The sequence below is a fragment of the Myotis daubentonii genome, chromosome 5 (assembly GCF_963259705.1).
Source record: "Myotis daubentonii chromosome 5, mMyoDau2.1, whole genome shotgun sequence".
NCBI classification, from domain to species: domain Eukaryota; kingdom Metazoa; phylum Chordata; class Mammalia; order Chiroptera; family Vespertilionidae; genus Myotis; species Myotis daubentonii.
The window spans coordinates 24,241,122-24,263,952 of NC_081844.1; the positions used below are offsets into that span (position 1 = coordinate 24,241,122).

The 22,831-nt window shown below is 44.3% G+C and overlaps 1 protein-coding gene across 6 annotated transcripts; it reads left to right on the forward strand.

The window, feature by feature from the left end:
• Window positions 1-55: 55 nt before the first annotated feature.
• Window positions 56-17,962, forward strand: ZNF333 (zinc finger protein 333). 6 transcript variants are annotated; one of them, XM_059696636.1, is made up of 9 exons: window positions 56-188; window positions 5,492-5,574; window positions 7,865-7,981; window positions 9,028-9,112; window positions 12,635-12,723; window positions 13,355-13,481; window positions 14,109-14,204; window positions 14,747-14,823; window positions 15,390-17,962. In XM_059696636.1, the coding sequence occupies exons 2-9, from the start codon at window positions 5,530-5,532 to the stop codon at window positions 16,389-16,391; spliced, it is 1,638 nt and encodes a 545-aa protein (XP_059552619.1). In that variant the 5' UTR covers window positions 56-188; window positions 5,492-5,529; the 3' UTR covers window positions 16,392-17,962. The 6 variants fall into 6 exon arrangements, with proteins under 6 accessions (XP_059552619.1, XP_059552624.1, XP_059552618.1 ...); XM_059696641.1 differs by having other exon boundaries at window positions 17,553-17,962; XM_059696635.1 differs by lacking the exons at window positions 56-188; window positions 5,492-5,574 and adding an exon at window positions 5,648-6,322 and having other exon boundaries at window positions 15,315-17,962.
• Window positions 17,963-22,831: the final 4,869 nt, after the last annotated feature.

The window sequence follows — 22,831 nt, forward strand, 5'->3', positions numbered from 1 at the left end:
CTCCTTTTTGCTGGTGCTGTCCGGCGGCTCGGAAGGGCGGGGAGGGCCCCGAGGGGCCGGGCGGCCTGGGACAGCTGCCTTGGCTGAGGTGCTTCCTCCCGTGGTTGCCTCGGGGCCGGGATGGATTGAGTACAGTTCGGACTTGCAGCCGCGTCCCCACCTTCTCCGGCCGGGTACCTCGTCCCCAGGTAACCCCCTTCCGGCAGACGGGACTCATCCATCTCCCAAAAGGGAAATCGCGAAGTACAGTGCAGGCCCTGCAGCTCAGGAATGGTGACACCGGCCAGCCCCAGTTCACCGGGCTCCCCGGGTTTATAGGGCCCTACTGTCGCCCTTATGCAAGATAACTGTGCATAAGCAATTCCCATTTCATTTAATGTGACATTTCATATTACTATCCAGCTCGGCAATGGGAAAGTTCGGTCTAAGACTACATGTACAAATTGGTTCGAATGACTTGTCAAGTAAATTTTTAAAAATGGAATGCATCTTCTATCAAGGAATGAGCTAGATGACGATTTTTTTTTTTGTGACTGACGATTTGCAGTTCCTAAATTTAGGACCTGTTAACGTAGCTTTTGTTGCCTTTTCCTTTCATATCTCTTCCTTCTTTCTTTTATTTTTAAAATGTATTTTTATTGATTTCAGAGAGGAAGGGAGGGGGGGGGAGAGAGATAGAAACATCAATGATGAGAGAGAATCATGGATCGGCTGCCTCCTGCACACCCCACACTGGGGATGGAGCCCGCAACCCGGGCACATGCCCTGACGGGGAATGAACCCTGACCTCCTAGTTCATGAGTCCATGCTCAACCGCTAGCCATGTCAACTGGGCTTTTAATTTGTGACTTTGTGAATATCAGTTTTTTTTTTTTTTTTCACTGCGAGGTGAGGGTGTCTTCAGAAAAGCTATTTCTCAGTTATGTCACAAATCTTATCAAGGAAAAGTAAACAATTCAGTTCTCTTTACTTTGGCACAGTTACCTGAAGCCTGTAAGTACCACAAGCTTCAAAACATGGGACTCCAGGAAAAAGATGACATAGTTTTGTTAGTAATGGGAATTGAAATTGAGTTGGCCATAAATGGGACGTCTTCTTTTAAATTTTTATTTTAAATAATAGGGTTAAAGTTCACTCTACTCAGAAATGAGGAAAAAAATAATTCTGGAGGAAAACTAAACATCAGATTTCAATTTTATGAGTGAGATGTTTGTTTTCAGAAAGAATACATGTTTCACCTTGCCTTTTTAGAAAGAATCAACATTACTTAAAGACATCTGAAGTCTCTTGTGGATTGTATTATGTGAACAAGCATTTGAAAAAAACTTTATTGTTGAGAATATTACAGATGTCTCCCTATCTTCCCCCATAGCTCCCCTCCACCTGGTTTCCACCCCACCCCAGCCTAGTGGGTTCCAGGATCCAGAAAAGAAAAGCCAAAGTAGAGAAAACAAAATGTGGAATGGATGAGCCAGGTTGGGGAGGAAGGCATGGCCCTGAAGGTCATTATAAACTTTGGATCTTGTTCTAAGGCCATTGATTGGGAAGCCCCTGAATCAGAATTTGAAGCAGGGGAGTGACATGATTTTATTTGCCATATAGACAGAACAGCAGTTGCTGGATGGAGCATGGCGTTGGGGATAGGTGGAGTCAGTATATAGGAACTTGGATAATTTCAGGACTTAGATGATGGTAGTTGGGTTGTGAGGATGCCTGTGGAATTGGGGAAGATGCCATGGTTGAAACACATGTGAGAGGTAGAATTGAGTTTGGTGATATAAAGCAGGTGTTGGCAAACTTTGGCCTGTGGGCTAAATCGGACCCAATGCTGGTTCCTATAAATAGTTTTATTGGAATGCATTTTATAAAATGTGTTTTTTAAAAAATGTATATTTTATTGATTTTTTTACAGAGAGGAAGGGAGAGGGATAGAGAGTTAGAAACATCAATGAAAGAGAAACATCGATCAGCTGCCTCCTGCACACCCCCTACTGGGGATGTGCCCACAACCAAGGTACATGCCCTTGACTGGAATCGAACCTGGGACCCTTCAGTTCGCAGGCTGACGCTCAATCTACTGAGCCAAACCAGTTAGGGCAAATGTTTTTTTTTTTTTTTTAATGGCTGTTTTTGTGCTGCAACTGCAGTTAAATAGTTGCTATAGAGACCATATTGCCCATAAGTCCTAAGATATTTACTGTCTGGTCTTTTACAGTAAAGAAGAAGTTTGCCAACCCCTAGTATATAAAGTGCTTAGTATGCATCAAGTGCTGTGCTGGTGGTGGGATTTGGGGTCCTGAAAAAAAGTGGACATAGTCCTATACTTAGTTTATGTCGTGGTTGGAGAGAGGGAGTCAATATCACCTAAATAAATAAATATAAAAATCACAACTGGATAAGGGCAGTGGAGGAAAAGTGGAGGTTGTTAGGGGTATTTTGAGGGGATATAAGAGAAAAAATGATCCTTTTATTAGGGGAGAGGCAATAGTAGAAATGGTCATCTGCCATGGTCTGAAAGGTGGCGTGGGGCTCAATATGTTGCTTATTGGGTTTTTCACTTGGTCACCCCGATGGTGGCCCACAAAAATGCAATTATCTGAGTTAAACCCCTGTTTGGTGTTCTTCTTCCAGCCTCACCTCTTCTTATGCTCGGTCTCCTTGAATTGCAGGGAGGATGCCTACTGAGACCTTAAACCCTGGGGCTGGTGTCACGGTGAGGGGTTGGGGATTCGGGTTGGTGGGAGTAGATAATTAGGAGTCCTGAGCTCTGTCCCCTCTCTCCTCACCATCAGCTAAGGAAGAAAAGGGAGGGGAAGTGTGGAGCGTCTTCTGCCCTGCTCCAGGGGACCTGGCGACCTCCTTCAGTGCATGACCTCTGGTGGGAAGTGGCTTTGGAGGAGGGGCTCTGCCTAATTCTGGAGTCTGAGTGCAGAGTGGGGCTCATTTAGAGCTGGCCATCCTTGCTCTCCCTTGTGAGACCTACCATAAACACATGGCTGTAGTAATTTAAGTTTAAATGAATGAAAAGCCAATAAAATTTAAAAAGTCTGTTTCTTAGTCGCCCGAGCCACATTTCTCAAGCACTCGGTAGCCACTTGGGCTGGTGGCTGCCCTTTTTGGCAAGTGCAGACATTGAACATTCCCATCATCCCAGAGAGCTCTACTAGACAGTGCTGCCCCAGAGAATTCTGAACTTACAGGCTATAAAACTTTTCAGTTGCAACAAAAGTCCTATTTTAACGGGCATAAAATATTACTAACTGTGTGTATATAAGTCTTGGGAGGGGACCTAGAGACTGAAGCAATCAAACCCAAACTTCTGATGCCTTAAATAAGGAGTTTAGGAAAAACTCTCTAAGCTCAGAAGTACAGGCCTTGCCATCACTGGTCAGTGAAGTGACAAAGAGAGCCAAAACGTATACTTTTGGGTTTGTCAAAATGTTAAAAGAAAGTAAATATTTTTAGCTTGGTGAGTCATGTGATCTCTGTTGCAGCAAGTGCTCAATTCTACCTTTGTAGCAAAAAATAGCCATGGAGATAGGTAAATAAATGGCATGGCTGTTTGCCAATAAAACTTTATTTACAAAAACAAATGGCAGGTGGGCTTTGCTGAACACTGGAATGGAGAGAGCTCCCTGTCTGAATGTTCTTGCGCTGGGTTTCCCTTCCCCAGTGATAATCAGTTGTCCTGCAGAATGGAGAGGGTGGTCCTTGCTGAGCCAGAATATCTGTGCTGTCTTACGAATCAGTCATTTTCCAGGATGTGGCAGTGGGTCTCATCTGGGAGTGGGCGTTGCTGGGCGGTGCTCGGAGGAACCTATGCAGATTTGGAATACTGGACAACTCTAGGACACTGGCTCCTAGGGGTAAGGCTGGCATCAAATCGCATAAGTGCCTGCCACATGACCACAAATATGTGGTACGGACTTCGTGGTGATTACCGTTCACTAGTTTCCACAGGATAACAGCATTGGCTTAATTTTTTCCATGGTCAGGACTTGTGCTAGTCTCAGTGACTTTGGGCTTGAGCTTCAGGGCTTAGAGAACCTCAGCCCCAGAGAGGAGTGTGTTTGTGGTTTGGGCCCTGGGTTCGGTGATCATTTTGCTACCTTTGTACTCATTCATTGTCTTGAGCTGAAGCTGGGAGGCTGGTAGGGAAGCATTTGTTTTCCTCTGCAAGCCCTCCGTCAGCATGTGCGCCTTTCTCCATGAGCAGGGGCACCACCGTGCAAACCCAGGCTTGCCTTCCAGGTGGGGCCAAGAGAAGAGCTGAGGGCAGCAGACCGAGGCGTTCTGTGTGTTGTGGGTGGGTGTGTGGGTCAGTACCAGGGGACGCAGAGATCTTGTGACCAACCCTATTATGGGTTGGTACCTGGAAAGTATCAGTCTTAGAGCATTTTAAAGGCCCTCTATTTTTAGGGGAAATAGGCTATTTGGTATGAGGTTTCTCAAGTAAGTTGCGTGAGCTTTTTTCTGTTTTGACATTATAGCTCTTTGGTTTCAGAAAAAGATATGTTCCCCTTTTTTTTTTTTTAAGAAAATTTGCCATATTCACAAACCACAAGATACAACCTTTTAAACTGCGTAATTCAGTGTTTTGTTTTAGCATATTTACAAAATTGTGTTATCACCACTACTGAACTCCAGAATATTTCCATCATCTCGAAATGAAACCTATGCCTGTTATCAGTCACTCCCCACTCACCTCCCTCCAGCCCTTGACATCCATTGATCTGCTTTCTATTTATATTGATTTTCCTGTTCTGGACATTTCATATAAATAATCATATGACATGTGACCTTTGTTATGTCATCTTTCACTCAGTATAACATTTTTGAGATTCATCCATGTTGTAGCATGCATCATTCTTTCCATTGTATGGATGGACCACATTTTGTTTACCAAATCAGTTATTGATGGACATTATACTTTTTGGCAATGTGAATATGTTGTTGTGAACATTCATGTACAAGATTTCATGTGGACATATTTTTAGTTTTCTTGAGTATATCCTTAGGAATGAAGTTGCTGGGCATATGGTAACCCTGTGTTTAACTTTTTGAGGAACTACCAAACTGTTGTCTAAAAACAGGTGCACCATTCTATGTTCCCACAGTGGTGGCTGAAGGTTTTGATTTCTCTACATCTCTACCCACATTGATTGCCCAATTCCTCTTTAAGTTAAACATTTCTAAGTGTGTTGTCTAATTGCTTCTTACTTGTTTGTCTGATAACATTCTTTCTGGCAACGTCATTCTCATTCTCCATGGAATCTTTTGCTCGGAAAAATAGCCTCTCATTTCCTCCTTGTTCCTGTCGCTTCCAAATTCCATACACAGCTCTACTTGCTTTGCTTTCCTTTCAGTATCTCCCCAAGTTTAGGATCAATATTAAAAAAACCCCACATTTTTTTATGTGTCAATTTCATATCACCATTTCTTTCTGAACAAAGTGTCTTTTTTTTTTTTTTTTGGTTACATTTCATTTTAGATTGGGAATCTCAACCTAAAGCCAAAGAGTCTACTCCTATGCAGGATATTTTGGAGGAAAATTCATCTCATGATTTGCAAATGGTAAGATTCACGGCAGGTGATCCTTTATTTCCTCTTATTGGAGAAGTTGATGATACGAGGACACTGTGACTATGACTGTTCACACAGTCCATGAACTCTACCTGTTTGTTGCTCAAGACTCTTTCTTCATATACAGTTCTTCCAAGTAAACATTCCCATTGGTGTGAGTCAGACATCGATTGTGTGAAATGTGATTTATCTGCAGCAATGATGAGAGACATGATGTCTGTTAGGGCAGCCCCAGGACAGTTATGAATGTGAGAGAGCCTGGTGGTGGAGCCTGCAGTGTCTTCGAAGAACTCAACCTGTGTAAACAAGGTGCGCCTCTTCAAAATGCTGAAAATGTACCTCTGTTGGGAGCATCCCTGGGTGCGGCACAGATGCCGGAGAGCTTTTCATCATCATCCATCCCTTGTCAGGAGCAAACTTTGCCTGGAGAGAAGACATCTCCAGGATTTAACTGTGGCGCGAAAGGCTTCTGGAGGAATCTTACCCGGACATGAACAAGAGAACCCACAGCAGAGAGGGCCACACTGATTATAAAGAGTGTGGGAAAGTTGTCAGGGATCCCTCCCTGCTTCGGAGACAAGTTCAGACCCCAGACTGCAAAGAAGCCCTTTTCAAAGTGGAGAAGAACCTTCAGAACCAGCTTGTACATTACAGTGTATGAGAAGATACACATGGAGCCCCTCCATCCCCGCTTTGGCTCTGAGTTCCTGCTTTCTCAAACTGCAGGAGCTTCCGAAACGTGGGTTCCCATTGTTGGGAATTTTGAGGGTTAGGGTTTAGGTAGAGGGACACACAAAGCCCAGCTTCAACCCTGGACTGGGCCTCCTTGTCCCAGAGTCAGTGAGACCTCTGGGTTCCCTCAGTCTGCACACCTTTCCCGCTGTTATGGATGGTGTTGACCTCTGTGCATCATAGATGCTGGCCCAGGGGAAGGGGTGGCGTGGCCTGGGTTGTAGAGACCTCTGTCCTGTTCCTGTGCCCTAGGCATGGGGAGCCTCACCCTGCATAGCCTCGTATGGGCTGCGGGGCAGCCAAAACCCTTACCCTGCACAGCTTGCAACAGACCCCAGGGCAGCTGAGACCCCCTCCTCCCCAGGTCCTCGATGTCCTTGTCTTACATTCTTGTTTAGGTAGAGGATATCTTCCAGTAGCTGCTTGGAAAAGGGCATGTGCTTTTTGAGAACGTGAGATCTGCAAATGTGTTATTGGAGCTGCTGGATTGCAGGGGCCTCATCTGCCAGGATCGGTGCAGTAACCCCTTACCGAGCATCCCTGGAGCTCTCGGTGTTTGCTGAATGTAGGAATGAACAGAGAGGTGCTGCTGAAGGCATCTCCAGGCCCTCACCGTCTCCATGTTTTGACTGAGGTGGACTGTGGGAGGAGGAAGGATGCCACGACGGGCAGGTCCTCTCTGGTTTCTGTGGCTCTTTCCTCTCAGCATGGGGCTCCAGCACCTTCCGCAGAACTCCAGTCCCGCTCAGTAGGGAGCACTGAGTGTGGGAGAGGAGGGGTCTCCTGCTGCATCTGAGCCCCAGGAAATAGGCAGTCACAGAATGTCCTGAGTGGGCAGAGGAGATCCACTTCCAGACACATGTGGAGAAGTTGAGCAGTTCATCTCTAAGACACATCAGCCACAGGTGGTCGAGTTGGATTTGGAGCTGGGAGTTGAATGCAGGCCTAACTCCTTAGGCCACCATCTCAAGAGGCAGAAGGGAGAGAGGGAAGAGTGTAGGTCAGAGCCTTTATTGGGGTTTCCACAGGGCTGGCGAGTTTGAATAATTCTGGGGGACCTGGTTGTCTGGCACCTGGTCTGGGTGCTTTAGGATGGGGGAGTATTGGTTGTATGAGAAGTGGCCAGGGAGGTGGTTCTCGGTAGCATGGGAGACGTAAACAACTGGCCGGTAATTTGGCCCTATGATTGGTGGATGCCAAATATACAAACACAGAATCTAAGAAAACACAGACCATGGTTCATACTCAGAACCGAGGGCTTCCAACCTTTCTGTGATCAAACATCCTGTAGTGCCTCTGAGGGCTTGTGGCCTCACCTCCAGCCAGGGCCCCCCGAAACCAGAAGGGGTCAGGTCTGTCGTGATCTGCCCTTGGAGACCCTTGGTGGTGGGTGGTGCCTTCAGTGGAGTAAAAGAGTCATCAGGTCTGAAACTGCCAGACCCATGTGCCCCAATTTCTGACTTCACTATTCCTAAACCAAGGGTCTCTGAGGCCAAGAAAAACTTCAGCTACCTTTGTCCTGATCAGCATTTTCCACATCTTTTCTTAGGGGCCAGGGCTTAATTTGAGGATGCAGATCCGGCCCAGGATGGGAGAGAGGGAGATACTTTCACCTCCAGAGGACCAGCCACCTCTCTGGGAGTCACCTTGGCCTTCTGGATACACAGTAAGTTTGGGAGGGGGTTTGCTGCAGGGGCCTCAGCCCGTAAGGCCAGGGTTTAGGCTATCTGTAAATGAGGAGGCCAGAGGGGAAGAAGCATCTAGGGCCCACTGTTGGAAACTTGAACATGCTGGAGGCCTTGGCTTAATTCCTAGTAAGAACTGAACAGGCCCTAGCATTTCTTCATAGAAGGCAAACCTTGAAGGTGGCAGATGGCAGGGATTAGCACTCTGACCTTGCCTTTTTTGGTCCAGCCTTTCTTCCTTCCAGTCTTTCCACCCTCACAAACATCAGGAAACCTATAGGAATGAGCAGGTCCGGTGATCCAAGGGCTGGGTTAGGAGTGTCCAGGCTGATGACTGAGAGTGTCAGAAAGGGACACTTCCCCGAGGAGAAGGGGCCTCCCACCAGCCCCTGCCCATCACCTGCCCTCAGAGACCTGTGCATTTACTTCCCATCCACCACCAAGTCCTGCGAGCTTTTCTGCCAAGCCATACCCTACTTTTGACTTCTCTCTTGTCCCCCCTGCGACCACCCTTCCTGGAGTCACCAGGAACTGCTTTTAACAGACTCCCGCTTCCACTGGTCCCACTCGGCATAGAGGCCAGCAGCATCCCTTAGAAGTGCAGGTCAGGTTAGATACCTTTCCAGAGAGAGCAGCTACCAGTAGAGAACCATTCAAATCCTTTCTTCCACCACAGGGCTTCCTTCCTAACTCCCCTCATTTCCATGGGTTCATGCCTTCTACTCCTACCCCTCAACCTGCTGGCACCCACTGCTAGCTTTGCTCCAGCGTTTCCCCCACAGCTGGAGGCTGCTCAGAGGAGGCCTCCTCCACAGGGGCCCCTTTTCTCTATCCTTGGAGTTGCAGTTCTAACACAGTGGTTAGCCTTGTCCTGAAGGATTGGGTCACTCTGGGCAGGTAATCAGGGCATGTCCTCGTATCACATGTTCTCCAAATCAGGACCAGTCATGAGTTCAGTCAGTGAGCAGGTGTGAATGGATCCCTTCCGTCACCATGTGGCTCTAATCTGTCCCTGTCACTCCTCCAGGGACTGAAGGCGGCTGTGCAGATTCGGGGGGTTGCCACGCCGGAGCCTGCACTGGGCCTTCCCGACCCCTGGGCCAAGGGTTCTGGTGAGTGAGTCCTGGTGGAGTCAGTCAGAGGGCCTGGCTGTCCTGTGGGAACTTGCATCTCCAGCCTTCATTTCCTCTGATGGCAGTAAGAATACTTAGAGGCCTCTCTCATTATCTGTGTGTTCAAGGGGAAAGACATTTCACAGTTCTCAGGTTTCTGTTTTTTTGGGTTTCAGATCTTTCTGTTTTGAAAAAGTAGGTCCTAGTGTCAACAACAAACATGCTCTTTAACCAAAGGAGCTATTGTCATAAAACAATTGCTATAGCCCTGGCCAAGTGGCTCAGTTGATTGGAGCATTGTCCTGTATGTCAAAAGGTTGCAGGTTCGATCCCCAGTCTGGCCATCTATGGGAGGCAACCAATTGATGTTTCTGTCTCTCTCTTTCCCCCTCTCTCTTTCTTTTTCTCTCTCTCTCTCTCAAATATATCCTCAGGTGAGGATTAAGATAATTGATATTAAAATTGACATATATATAAAAAAAAAAGCAGGTCCCACTCAGCTGTGGCAAAAGGCCAGACCTCTCTTTAGGAGAGATTACATTGTTTACTACACAATTATGTAAAAGGCACATTTCCTGAAAAGTAGGGGAAAAATTCTGGAGGACAGACAGCATCTTAACTTTAATTGCAGGCACTGGATTACATCATAATTACTGTATCAAGTAGTTTGGCCAGATACTGTGCTGTTTGGAGAGAGTTTGGAGAGAGGATTTCAGGCCTAGGAACAGCTTCTGTAAAACCTCTCAGGGCCTGATATGCCCAGGGGCGGGCCCATGGGAGGCTGTGGAAGGGGCAGAGGGAAGTGGAGAGTGGTACGAGCTGACGAGAGTGAATGGGCTCCAGATCATTTAGGGCCTGGAAGCGTGGGAACAGAACCCTGGCTTATGTCCTAAGGCTACTGAGAGTAGGGGCGCATTTAAGTGAGTGGTACCGTACACCTAACAGAACTCACAGCACCTGGGAGGATGATGGGCTTCAGGGAATATGTGAGTGGTGGATGAAGGCAGTTAGGAATGGAATGATGGCAACCTAGAGTTGGGGCGAGTGTCCCAAAGACCACTCCCAAGTTTGGTGACTTACTAGAAGGTCTCATAGGGCACAGCATATAGTTGTATGCGTGGCTATGGTTTATCGCAGTGAAAGGATACCAAGCAAAATCAGCCAAGGGAAAAGGTGCATGGGGGTGAAGTCTGGAGGGAACGAGGCACAGCTTCCAGACTCCTCTCCCAGCAGAATTACATGGGAAGCACTTAATTCCCCTCAGTGGGCTGGGACAACACATGCAAAGTGTTGTCTGCCAGGGAGGCTCATTAGAGACTCAGCACCCAGGGTTTTCACTAGTGGCTGGGCATGTAGGCACCCTCTGCCCAGAACATACCTACGTTCCAGACTCCTAGAAGGGAAGCAGGCATTCAGCACAAACTACACTGTAGAAACTGTTTAAGCAGAGTGAACTCCTCTTATCAGGTAGGGTGGTAGGATCCCTCTTGAAATTCAAGTTTCCAGACCCTAGCCAAGGTCCAACTTTGCCATCAGGCCTTGCTAAGGAGCACCGTCAAGCCTTCTGTGTTAACTTTTATCTGCACGGTAGGTAAGCATGGAACATTCATTCTAAGACACGTAGGAGGTCAAATTGAGACAGTTTGATGAGTAGTATGTACATTTCATTTACCAGATGATCCAGAGCATTTATGTGCCAAATGCCGTGCGGGGAGCAGGGTTGTGACATCTAAGTCATGAGGGAGTGACATTTAAGTGGATCCAGAAGGGAGAAAGTATGATGTGGCATTAGCCATGGTGAGGACAGGGTTAGGAGGAAAGGAAATGGGTGGGTGGAGTTGGGGAGAGGTGGGTGCTTCAAGTAGAGATGTCACTACTGATTTACTTTTTGGGGGATTAAATTTTGGGGTCTGTCGGGTGTCAGAGAGGGGAGAGATTTCACATCTGAGGCAGGGATGTCACTTCCTGAGATTGGGAACACTGGAAGAGGAATAGCCTTTGAGAAGAAGGTGGTGAGCGCATTTTGTGTGTGTGTGTGTGTGTGTGTGGGGGGGGGTGGGGAGGGGTGGGAATGAAACAAATTTATATCTCATAGTTCTAAAGGCACAGAAGTGTGAAATCAAGATGTCTGCAGGGTGATACTTCCTATGAAATTTGGAGGGGAGGGTTTTTCTTTGCCTCTCTCCTGGCTTCTGGTGGTTGTTGGCATCCTTGGTGTTCCTTGGCTTGTAGATGCATCAATCCAATCTCTGCCTGCATTGTCACATGGTCTTCTCCCCTCATCTGTCGCTGTTTCTGTGTCTCTTTTCCTCTTATAAGGACACCAGTCATTGGATTAAGGGCCCACTCTGCTCCACTGTAACTTCATTTAACTAATTACATCTGCAAACACCCTATTTTCAAATAAGGTCACATTCTGAGGTACCATGAGTTAGAATAGTGATGGCAAACCTATGACATGTGTGTCAGAGGTGACACACGTGTCAGAGATGACATGCGAACTCATTTTTTTGGTTGATTTTTCTTTGTTAAATGGCATTTAAATATATAAAATAAATATAAAAAATATAAATCTTTGTTTTACTATGGTTGCAAATATCAAAAAATTTCTATATGTGACATGGCACCAGAGTTAAGTTAGGGTTTTTCAAAATGCTGACACGCCGAGCTCAAAAGGTTCGTCATCACTGAGTTAGAACTTTTATTTGGGAACACAATCCAACCCATAACAGTCTGCCCTCTGGCTCCTACAAATTGGTGCCGTCCCCACATGCAACTGTGGTCCCAACGTTCCTCCAATTTTTACCCATTCCAGCAGTCTTAAAATTTCATCTAAATCTCATCAACTGGAAAAAGGCCCAAATTTTATCATGTAAATCATCCAAATCAGATAATGGGTGAGGCTTAGGGTGTGATCCAGCCTGGGGCAAACTTCTCTTCATCTGTGAACCTGTGAAATCAGAAAGGAGATCTCTGCTTCCAGAATACAATGGTGGGGAATGCTTAGGACAGGCATTTCCATTCCCAACAGGAGAGAAAAAAGGGGTCACTGGTCCCAAGCAAGTTCACAGCCCAGCAGGGCAAAATCAAGGCCTGAAAATAATCCTTGTTCCTTAGAGCTGCCTGCTGGGGCGACAGCCTTGCTTTCTAGCTCATTCTGGATATTCCATTCTTGTTCCCCCAGATAGGTAAGTGGAGAGATTGGAGCCGATGGTTGGGTGTCTGGTCTGGAATTCAGATCTGAGTCAGCATTGTCAAGTAGAGTTGGCCAAGTAGAGGGGCAGGTTGCCAGCTGAGGCAGAGAGTACTGAGGGAGATGAGGAGAGGAAGGTCTGCATCATGGGAGATGGCGGAGGTGCTTATACAAAAAGCTGAGGCGTCTGGGAGTGTGGGCACTGTGCATGGCCCTATGAGTGTGTGCATGAGTGTGTGTACACATGTGATCACTAACAATCGGGGTGGGCAGCCCTTGTTCCTGGGAGCATGGTCACTGGGCTTCACAGCTCTCCCCTTCTCCTCTAGCTCTGCTTGCTCAAGAGCCTGTGTGGCTACAGGAGGAAAGTGTAGAGAAAGAAGCTGTGGTTCCTGGCGTGCTGTCTACCTGTGTACAGGTAAGTAAGAAGTGCTCCTTGCTCTTCTTTCTTGCTTTTCCCCCTGTCCCCTTCTCATTACCTGGAGCGTTTAGACCCCACAGTGCTGGCCTCCAGGCATCTAGGAATGGGGCTTCTCTCAGTGGGGGGAGGACAGCTCTGGCAACGAACACGCCCCCCTCAGTCAGACCTTCCCCAGGTTGTTAAGTGCCATGTTCTGCTGAGCATCAGGAGGGAAAATAAAGCCAGGATGTGAGCTGTCCTTGTCTCCTAACCGTCATGGTCCCCTGGAGCAAATATTTCTCTCTTGCCTTTTTCTTTCTTGCCACATGCTTAGGTCTGCTGGACCCTGGGACTGAAGAAAAATAAAACTGAAAGGGCTTCCTAGCTAATTGTCAATAGCTAAGTCCTGTCATGAAGTTGAGGTCCTTTGGCACTACGCCTCTGGGTGCTATCCCTCAGGAAGGGAAGAATAGAGAGAGAATTTTAGTTTTGAGGCCTATGCCTAAGGGCAGATTCTGAGGTACCTCAGAGCCCCATCTGAAAATCCTCCACACAGTGTCTCTGTTCCCAGGCTTGCCAACTCCCCACCATCCTCTTAAGTGTTGGCAGAAGTGGCCCCTGACTGAGCCTGAATGGGTGTGCATTTTAGGAACCAGTCACCTTTGCAGATGTGACTGTGCTCTTCACCCCAGAAGAATGGATGTTTCTAGACTCTGTCCAGAGAAGCCTGTATAGAGACGTGATGCTAGAGAACTACAGGAACCTGGCCTCTGTGGGTAAGACTGCTCTCATCACTTCATCCATATGCTCATGCAGCAAGTATGGGGGTTCCTGGAACTGTGCTGGTTTGGAAACTGAGAGATGAAAAGGCAGACAAGGCCAGGCTGAGGGACCCCACCGGTGCACGAATCCGTGCTTTGGGCCTCTAATATGCATATAAGATCTTTGGTTCATCTCTTCCCCCCTGCCCCCCTGCCCTCTGAGATTTATCAGTCCCATGTTTTCATGCCTGTGGTTTCTGTTCCTGTGTTGAGTGTCTGCCCCCTGGTGGTCAGTACGCATCATAGCTACTGGACGGTCGGACGTTTGCTTAGGGTTTTACATATATAGATAGTCTAGTGGCCTCCCCATGGAAATGAATATCTATCTGCTGTTTCTGGGCTTCTCAAATACGTACATCCCTGAGCTAGGCCCTAGGTTTTGGGGACTGGAATGTCCCGTGTCCTTGGGGACCCAGCGAAGGAGCTTGTTCCTTAGTGACAGAGCTGTGCTGTGCCCATCCACATTTAGGCATGCGCATTTCACTGCTCCCATCTTCAGCACTCCTACTGACTTCAGAACATCAGCTCCGGTTTCATGGCAGGTGTAGTCTGCCCATACCATGTGTCTTTCCCCACGAGCAGGAGATCAACTATGCAAACTCAGCACCTTTTCCTATTTGGAGCAAAGAGAAGAGCTGTGGATCACTGATAGAGGGATGTTCCCAGGAGTCCGAACAGGTGAGTGCCAGGCATATTAGGGGAGCACTAGCTCTGATTGGTAAGATGAATGCTCAGTTTGGAAAGTGTCAGTAAGGGGCATACTTTCAATGCCTTTGACAGAGAAGGCTATTGGTTGAGCTCCCTTAGTGAGTTTCACCTTTTTTCCTTTCTCTTTTTATCTCAAATACCTTACTCTGGTTTCATAGAACAATTTATCCCTCCTTCCCTTCACATTTAGCATTTTCAGGTGTGTATTTCATCCAGTTCCTCCCTCCTGTAGATTGTTAATACTTTCTCTCAATATCATAGAATACTTCCTTAGTAAATTATCTACTATTTCTATCCTTTGTCTCTGTGATTTCTTGACTCCTCACATAGCCAAATGCCTTAAAATTTTCCTTTGCTCTCTGGTACATTCTCCTTTTCACCCTTTCGTCCCATATTTAAGATCAGTATTTAAAAAATAATCTACTTGTCCTAGCTTACTGTTTTGGTCATCTTGATCCTAGTTTCCTTCTCTGAACATTTAATTTCTCCCCCTCACCTTTAATTCATTTCAGAACCTCAACCTCAACCCCAAGAGTCAATTCTTAACCAAGATACTTTTGCGAAGATTGCATCCATTGGCATAGAAAGGGTAAGGTACACAACAGTTATTCTTGGTCCTCTATAATAGGAAGTCTGGAGTTGCTGCTGGTTAGAAAACAGCATATGTGGCTAGAGAAAGATTTAAGGCAAGGGATGCTCATGCAAGAGAAAGCATTTTCTTGGTAGAGAGTCTGTGAATGTCATGATGAAGTGGGAGAAAACTTGAAATGTAGATTAAGACGCATCTTCATAGAATTCCCACAACTCACCATGTTCCTAAATGGGACACAGACATATTATAGTCTTAAACAATTCAGAAAAAGTCTACATCTAAGAAGCCCCATGCAAGTAATGAAAATGATAGCTCTTTGTGGAATTGCATCCACTTGATAGAACTTAGAGTAAGAAATAGTACGGACACATGAAAATGGTAAAAGCTTCAGCTATAGAAATGTCTTGATTCTACACACAATTTACTTGGGGAAGAAGGTCGATGATTATAATGAAATATTTGGTCTTCACATTTTCCTCAATTGACAGGAGCAACCCCTGCCTGGAGAAAAACTCTATAATGAATTTGGGGAACCCTTTAACAGTATCAAACAACTTTTTCAGTGTGAGAGAATTTATGCTGGAGGCAACCCCTATGAATGCCCAGAGAGTGGGAAATCCTTCTTCCAGACCACTCACCAAATAGTGCACGAGAAGACCCAGAGTGGGCATAGTGGAGATAAAACCTATGCATGTAACAAATGTGAAAAGTCCTTCAGATACAGCTCTGACCTTATCAGGCACGAGAAGACCCATACCTCAGAGAAGTACTTTGAATGTCAGGAATGTAGGCACGCCTTCAAGTACTCCTCGAATCTGCGACGCCACATGAGGACACACACGGGAGAGAAACCTTTTGAATGTAGTCAGTGTGGGAAAACCTTCACAAGGAACTTCAACCTGATTTTGCACCAGAGAAACCACATGGGTGAGAAGCCCTATAAATGTAAGGACTGTGGGAAAGCTTTTAATCAGCCATCTTCTCTGAGGAGCCACATGAGAACTCACACTGGAGAGAAGCCCTTTGAATGCAGTCAGTGTGGGAAAGCTTTCAGGGAACATTCGTCACTGAAGACTCATCTGCGAACTCACACCAGAGAGAAACCGTATGAGTGTAACCAGTGTGGAAAGCCCTTCCGAACGAGCACCCATCTGAACGTTCACAAGAGGATCCACACGGGGGAGAAACTTTATGAGTGTACTACTTGTGGTCAGGTGTTGAGTCGTCTCTCAACCCTCAAGAGTCACATGCGAACCCACACTGGAGAGAAGCCCTATGCGTGCCAGGAATGTGGGCGAGCCTTTAGTGAGCCCTCATCCCTCAGGAAACATGCAAGGACCCACACCGGCAAGAAGCCCTATGCCTGTCAGGAATGTGGGCGAGCCTTTGGTCAGTCCTCACACCTTATTGTGCACGTGAGAACACACACTACAGGAAAACCCTATGAATGTAATCAGTGTGAGAAAGCGTTCAGGCACAGCTCTTCACTTACTGTGCATAAAAGGATTCATACCAGCCTGCCTTTATCAGTGTCTCATTCATTTGGTAGGCCCCTTGCTAATTAACTTCCAATTTGTGAAAATATAAACATTTGGGCCTATAATAATCTCTTATAGTACTTGGTTAGCTTCATGACATGTTTTGATGTCTAATTTAATTTTTGGTTGATTTTAAATATTGTTTTAGTTTCCATTATTAAATCTTTGACACATTACTTATTTGTAATTAGATTTTTAAATAACTGCATGGTTATATTTTTGTAGAGGTATAATTATTTATAGTGGAATGCATAAATATTATGAGTTAGATGAGTTGGACAGATGTATATATACATGTAACCAACAATCCATTCAAGATATAGAACATTTCTATCATTCTGGAAAGTTGCTGCATATATCTGGGTGTTTCTTAGTTGCCTTTCTATTGTTGGTTTCTAATTTAATTACATTGAGCAGAGTGTGTGGTCTTTGGATTTTTGTTGAGATTTCTTTTTGGTCTAGTATGGCACATCCTACTAGTTGCCTACCAAAACTGCCCTTTCTTCTTTACAACAGAACCTACGTTTTTTTGTTCACATTGGTAATGTGCACTATTAAAAAACCTCCATCTCCCAGTCCTTCTTGTAGTTAGAGGCCACAGCGCCCAGTTCTGGTCAGTATGAGAAGTCGCTGGGTGTGACTCCTGGGAAAGAGATTGGAAAGGAGTGGTTTCATTTAGCCGGGTCCCTCTAGTTGCCTTTTGCACAAGCAGACATGGTGTCCAGTGCTAGAGGAGCCATCTGTGACCATGAGGATTAAAGGCACGGGCTCAAGAGAGTGTGGCCAGAAGTTACAAACATTCTGATTCCCCAATTGGTATCTTTATGTGTCTGCACCAGTCCCGAACTATTTATTTCTGAATATCTTGTTAGATGCACTTCTTACTAGTACATGACATTGGCTTTTTTGAGGAGGGAATTGGGGAAGGGAAGGCAGAGATGGGCTTGTTACAGTCGAATACAATTTCTAACAGATGCACTTCGTATATGGTCAGTTTTTGTAAGTGCTTCATGGGTGGTTGAAATCAATATATTCTACATTTGTCTACTAGATCCAGCCTATTATTTGTGTTTCAAAATCTGCATGTTTATAATAAATATTGGTCTCTGTCATAATCAGTTCAGGCTGCTATAACAAAAATACTATAGGCTGGGTGGCTTATAAACAACAGAAATTTATTTCTCACAGTTCTGGAGCCTGGAAATCTAAGATCGAGGCACTAGCAAATTTGACGTCTGCTTCCTGGTTCACAGATGGCCAGCTTCTCCCTTTGTACTCACATGACAGAAGGATTGAGGGAGCTTTCTGGTGTCCCTTTTATAAGGGCACTAATCCCATCCAAGAGGGGCCTACTCCTATAATCTAATCACCTCCCAATGGCCCCATCTCCAGCTACCATCGCACTGGGGAAGGCATTAACATATGAATGTTGGTGTACACAAACATTTGGTCCATAGCAGTTTCTGATCTATAATGTACTAAAAGAGCTACATTTAACTCTTCCACCATGGTTTTGGATTGCTGAATAAATCTTGTAATTCTATCAATTTTTAATTTATATATTTTGAAGCAATTAAATAAACTTTTTTGATATTTTTTTTCTGGTGTCTGCAAAGTGTTTCATTTTTTTAATTAAAAAAATTGTTATTGTTGGACATATTACATACTGTATTTTTCCGTGTAGAAGACACACCCATATATAAGATGCCCCCCACTTTTCCAACCCCAAATTAAGAAATCAATATTTTAAACATTTTGCTGGTTTTCCTCTCAAGGCCTTCTTTTTTGGCATCTAAAGGAGTTGTTCTTCCTGTTTTCTCCATTGTCTGACCATACACTCAGTGGGAGGAGGTCCAAATTGTCTCTCTGCAGCTCTGTTTCCAGGCTCTTTTGCATAACTGATTACATTCAGTTTGAATTTTGTAGAATAAGACAATCGCTTACTGGTATTTATCTTTTTATTTTTTGACATCTTTATGGGCTCAGAACACTCTGGTCCCCATTGCACTTCGCACTCTCCACCTCCTCCTCTAATCACAGCATCAGCTGAAATCAGTAACAATAATGCTTGTGATTGGAGGAAGCCTGTTGAACAAGTGGGCAACTATACACCTCGAGGCTCCCTCTTCGGCTGACTTCCATGTATAAGACCCTTGTTTTTAGTCTAACGATTTTAGAAAAAAATAGTGCCTTATACACGGGAAAATAAAATATGGTATGCCCCCTGTTTCCCCCCATCGACCCCTTCTAGCCCTCCCCCCCCACCCACCCCAGGCCTTCACCACCCTATTGTCTGCGTCCACGGGTTATGCATATATGCATACAAGTTCTTTGGTTGATCTCTTCCCACCTACCCACCCCTGCCTTCCCTCTGAGATTCAACAGTCTGTTCCATGCTTCTATGTCTCTGGATCTATTTTGTTTGTCAGTTTATTTTGTTAATTAGATTCCACATATGAGTGAGATCATGTGTTACTTGTCTTTCTCTGACTGGCTTATTTCACTTAGCATAATACTCTCCAGGTTACTCCATGCTGCATAGTATTCCATGTTGTAAATGTACTACAGCTTTTTAGTCCACTTGTCTACTGATGGGCACTTGGACTGTTTCCAGATCTTAGCTATTGTAAATTGTGCTGCTATGAACATAGGGGTGCATACATTCTTTCTGATTGGTGTTTCATGTTTCTTAGGATATCCAGTGGAAACTTGGTTCTCAAACCCAAGGCTGTTTGAGAAGTGATTTGTTCGAAAACCGAATCATTTTTCCCCATTAGAAATGTAAATTGAATTAATATGTTCCAGACCCCCAAATGATTTCCTGGTTTAAACTTTCTTACATATAGTACATGTTTAATGTACTACTTAATCTATAAACTCTTCTTTTCTTAAATTTATCAAACCACACCCTACTAGCCTCAAACAAATTTTTCATATATCACTGCTTCTGAAATCTATCACTGGCTAGTTACTTTTCCTTTATCCAGTAAACAACAGTTTTTCTACCTATTCAATTGTCTGTGATTGTTGTTTTGTGAGTACTTTCACACCCTTACCAACATTAGCACTTGCCGGGTCCAGCCTGGCCGGGTTGTTACCTGAGAGTAGGGCTGAGAGGTTTAAGAAAAAATAAGACAGATTACAGAGAAAAATAAGAACAGTGGGGTTTGGGAGGACCATAGCTGCTTTCTGCTAATGGCTAATGGCAATTTTATTTTCGCTTGCTGCTACCTTTATACAATTCTTTCTGGGCGTTCCTCCAACTTCATGTGGCTGCAAGCCAATCCGGGAGTCACGCCGACTAAGCAATCTTAATACACATTGTTTTATTCTCAAAGTTCCTTGACATCTTTCTTCTACGTCAACTCCTTTCCTGACCTTTCCTGAGGACCACTCACCTGTGCCAGGGGAACAGGCGGGGGTGCCCCTACCCTTGCTCAACCCTATTCAAGGGGAGCAGGCAGGAAGCACCCCGCACCCTTGCTCAACCCTGGCGCCAGGGCCATCCTCAGTATGGTCGGTCAGTCAGGAGCCCCACAAGCACTCTTGTGTTTTTTTTTTTTTTTTTTTTTTTTTAACAGCACTCTTGATGGCCTCTTTAGGTTTTTAAAGTTGTGCTAAGCTTTCATTTCTCCAGCAGCAAATGCATTCTCTTTTTTGTTTGTTGCTTGAGAGATACTTTTGTTATGCTGAGGTGGAAAACTGAAGTTTTGGTCGATGACTGAGACATTTTTTTCTGTGAACAACTTGGTCAAGAACTGAATTGTTTGAGATGGGAGACTTTCAAGAAACAGGTTTAACTGTGTTCCTAGAAGTGGGATCACTAGGTCATATGGCAGTTCCCTTTTGAGGAACTTCACACTGTTTTGCATAGTGGTTGTATCAGTCTGCATAGCCACCAGCAGTGTACTAGGGTTCCTTTTTCTCCACATCCTCTCCTTGTTGATTTATTGATGGTAGCCATTCTGGAAGGTGTGAGATGGTATCTTATTGTTATTTTAATCTGCATCTCTCTGAAGATTAGTGACATTGAGCATTTTTTCATATGTCACTTGGCCATTTGTATGTCCTCTTTGGAGAAGTTTCTATTCAGGCCCTCTGCCCATTTTTTTAATTAGATTAATTATTTTCCTTTTGTTGAGTTGCATGAGTACTTTATAAATTTTGGAAATTAACCCCTCTATTTAAAAAAAACAACTAATTTTTTTAGAGAAGTTTTAGATTTACAGCAATGTTAAGAGGAAGGTTTACCAATTTTCCTGTTTACCCTTGCCCCCACACATGTATAGCCTCCCTCATTATCAACATCACTCACTGGTATGGTGCATTTGTTACAATTGATGAACCTACATTGATGCTCACCAAAAGTCCATAGTTTGCATTAGGGTTCACTCTTGGTGTTGTACATTCTATTGCTTGCATACTTTTCAATTGATCATTCTTGTAAAATTTACTTAAAACACCTAATGAATACGAGAGCATTTCTCTAAGGTAGACGAAAAGAAGTGGGATTTGTGGGCCCTAGGATATGTGCATCTTAGACTTTTATAGCTAGTAACAAATTGATGAATAAAGTGAGTGTGTATATTAATTTATCCTGGTTCTTAATGAGAATATCCATTTCACTCTGGTCTAACCAATGTTGAATGTTATCCAACTCTATATTTTTCTAATTTCTGCAATATTAGCTTCTTGTATTAATTTCAGTATTCTTGATTACTATGTCTATGCATTTTTCTTTTTCTGTTAATGACCTATAATTTTCTAATATATTTATAGCATTTTATCATTGCAATTTAAAAATTAAATTATAGATTAATCTCTTATTAACATTAAAATATTTTATATAGTCTTCAGGCTTTATTATGGTGATCTTTATCATCCAGAAACTTTAAGTAGTAAAGCTTGTTAGTTTTTTCTATGCCTTTGGATTTTGATTAAAGGTATGTTGTTAATGAAATATTAAATTGTGGCCTCTATTTTCTTTTGAAATTTCCCATATGTTCATACATATTGCCCCTTTTCCATGAGAATGGGGTTTCTCAACTTTGGGGTAACAGAAGAGAACATGACATTTCCTGTTAAAAGTTATTCTCTTTACACCTTATATGTTTTTGTAGACATTTTCTAGTGTTTTTTTAAAAAATATATTTTATTGATTTTTTACAGAGAGGAAGGGAGAGAGATAGAGAGTTAGAAACATCGATGAGAGAGAAACATCAATCAGCTGCCTCCTGCACACTCCCTACTGGAGATGTGCCCGCAACCAAGGTACATGCCCTTGACCGGAATCGAACCTGGGACCTTTCAGTCCGCAGGCCGACGCTCTATCCACTGAGCCAAACCGGTTACGGCATTTTCTAGTTTTTAATAGTGAAAAGGTAGACATCTGTTTTTAGCATCTGTATAAGGGAGTTTTTTTTTTGTTTTGTTTTGTTTTTTACTGAAGTTTTTAAATTTTTCACAGAGAGGAAGGGAGAGGGATAGAGAGAAACATCGATGCCAGAGAAACATTGATCAGCTGCCTCCTGGACACCTCCCACTGGGGATGTGCCCGCAACCAAGGTACATGCCCTTGGCCAGAATCGAACCTGGGACCCTTCAGTCCGCAGGCCGATGCTCTATCCACTGAGCCAAACCAGTTAGGGCAATATAGGGAGTTTAGAACAGAACTTCTCGACCTCAGCATTATTGACATTTGTGGCTGGGGCTGTCCTGTACATTGTACAATGCTGAGCAGAATCTCTTGCCTGCACTTACTACAGTAGGTACCCTCCAGCTGTGAAACTCAAGATGTCTCCAGAAATTGCCAAATGTTCCCTAGGACAAAATGCCCCTCAGGTGATAACTACTACTTTAGAGCCTTTAACATTTTATTCATAATTATTAAAATCCTGTGTCTGTTAGTTTAGCCCTCAGTCTGATTGTGTTGAACTCTTCATGGACTGTTTTTGCTGATGTATTTCATAATTTTTGGTTGAATGCTGGTCAATGTGTGTAGAACAGTGGACACTGAGGTTTATATTATTAATTATTGGCAATAGGCACACCTATATTTTTACTAGAATATTTTTGAGAGAACTATCTAGTGGTAGTCATTGCATCTGGGCTTCATTATATTCTAGTGCTACCTTGTTATCTTGTGCTTATGGTGGGGCTGTTTTGACAGAGGGTTTTCATCATTTGCTTCACTGTCAGCTGTAGACCTTTCCTGTGAAGCTGCATCTCAGAGAGGGTCTCTCCACATTCCTGCCACTCCCTCAGAGATTCCAGGGGTCCTCAAACTACGGCCCGCGGGCCACATGCAAATACAAATATTTTATTTGTTCCCGTTTTGTTTTTTTTACTTCAAAATAAGATATGTGCAGTGTGCATAGGAATTTGTTCATAGTTTTTTTTTAAACTATAGTCCGGCCCTCCAACGGTCTGAGGGACAGTGAACTGGCCCCATGTTTAAAAAGTTTGAG

Excerpts from the sequence above, each read along its gene's own strand:
- ZNF333 (XM_059696635.1), top strand. The coding sequence starts at position 7,886 with ATGCAGATCCGGCCCAGGATGGGAGAGAGGGAGATACTTTCACCTCCA. Across the intron at positions 12,724-13,354 it reads TGCTGTCTACCTGTGTACAG|GAACCAGTCACCTTTGCAGA; the intron begins GTAAGTAAGAAG and ends TGTGCATTTTAG. Across the intron at positions 13,482-14,108 it reads CAGGAACCTGGCCTCTGTGG|GAGATCAACTATGCAAACTC; the intron begins GTAAGACTGCTC and ends CCCCACGAGCAG.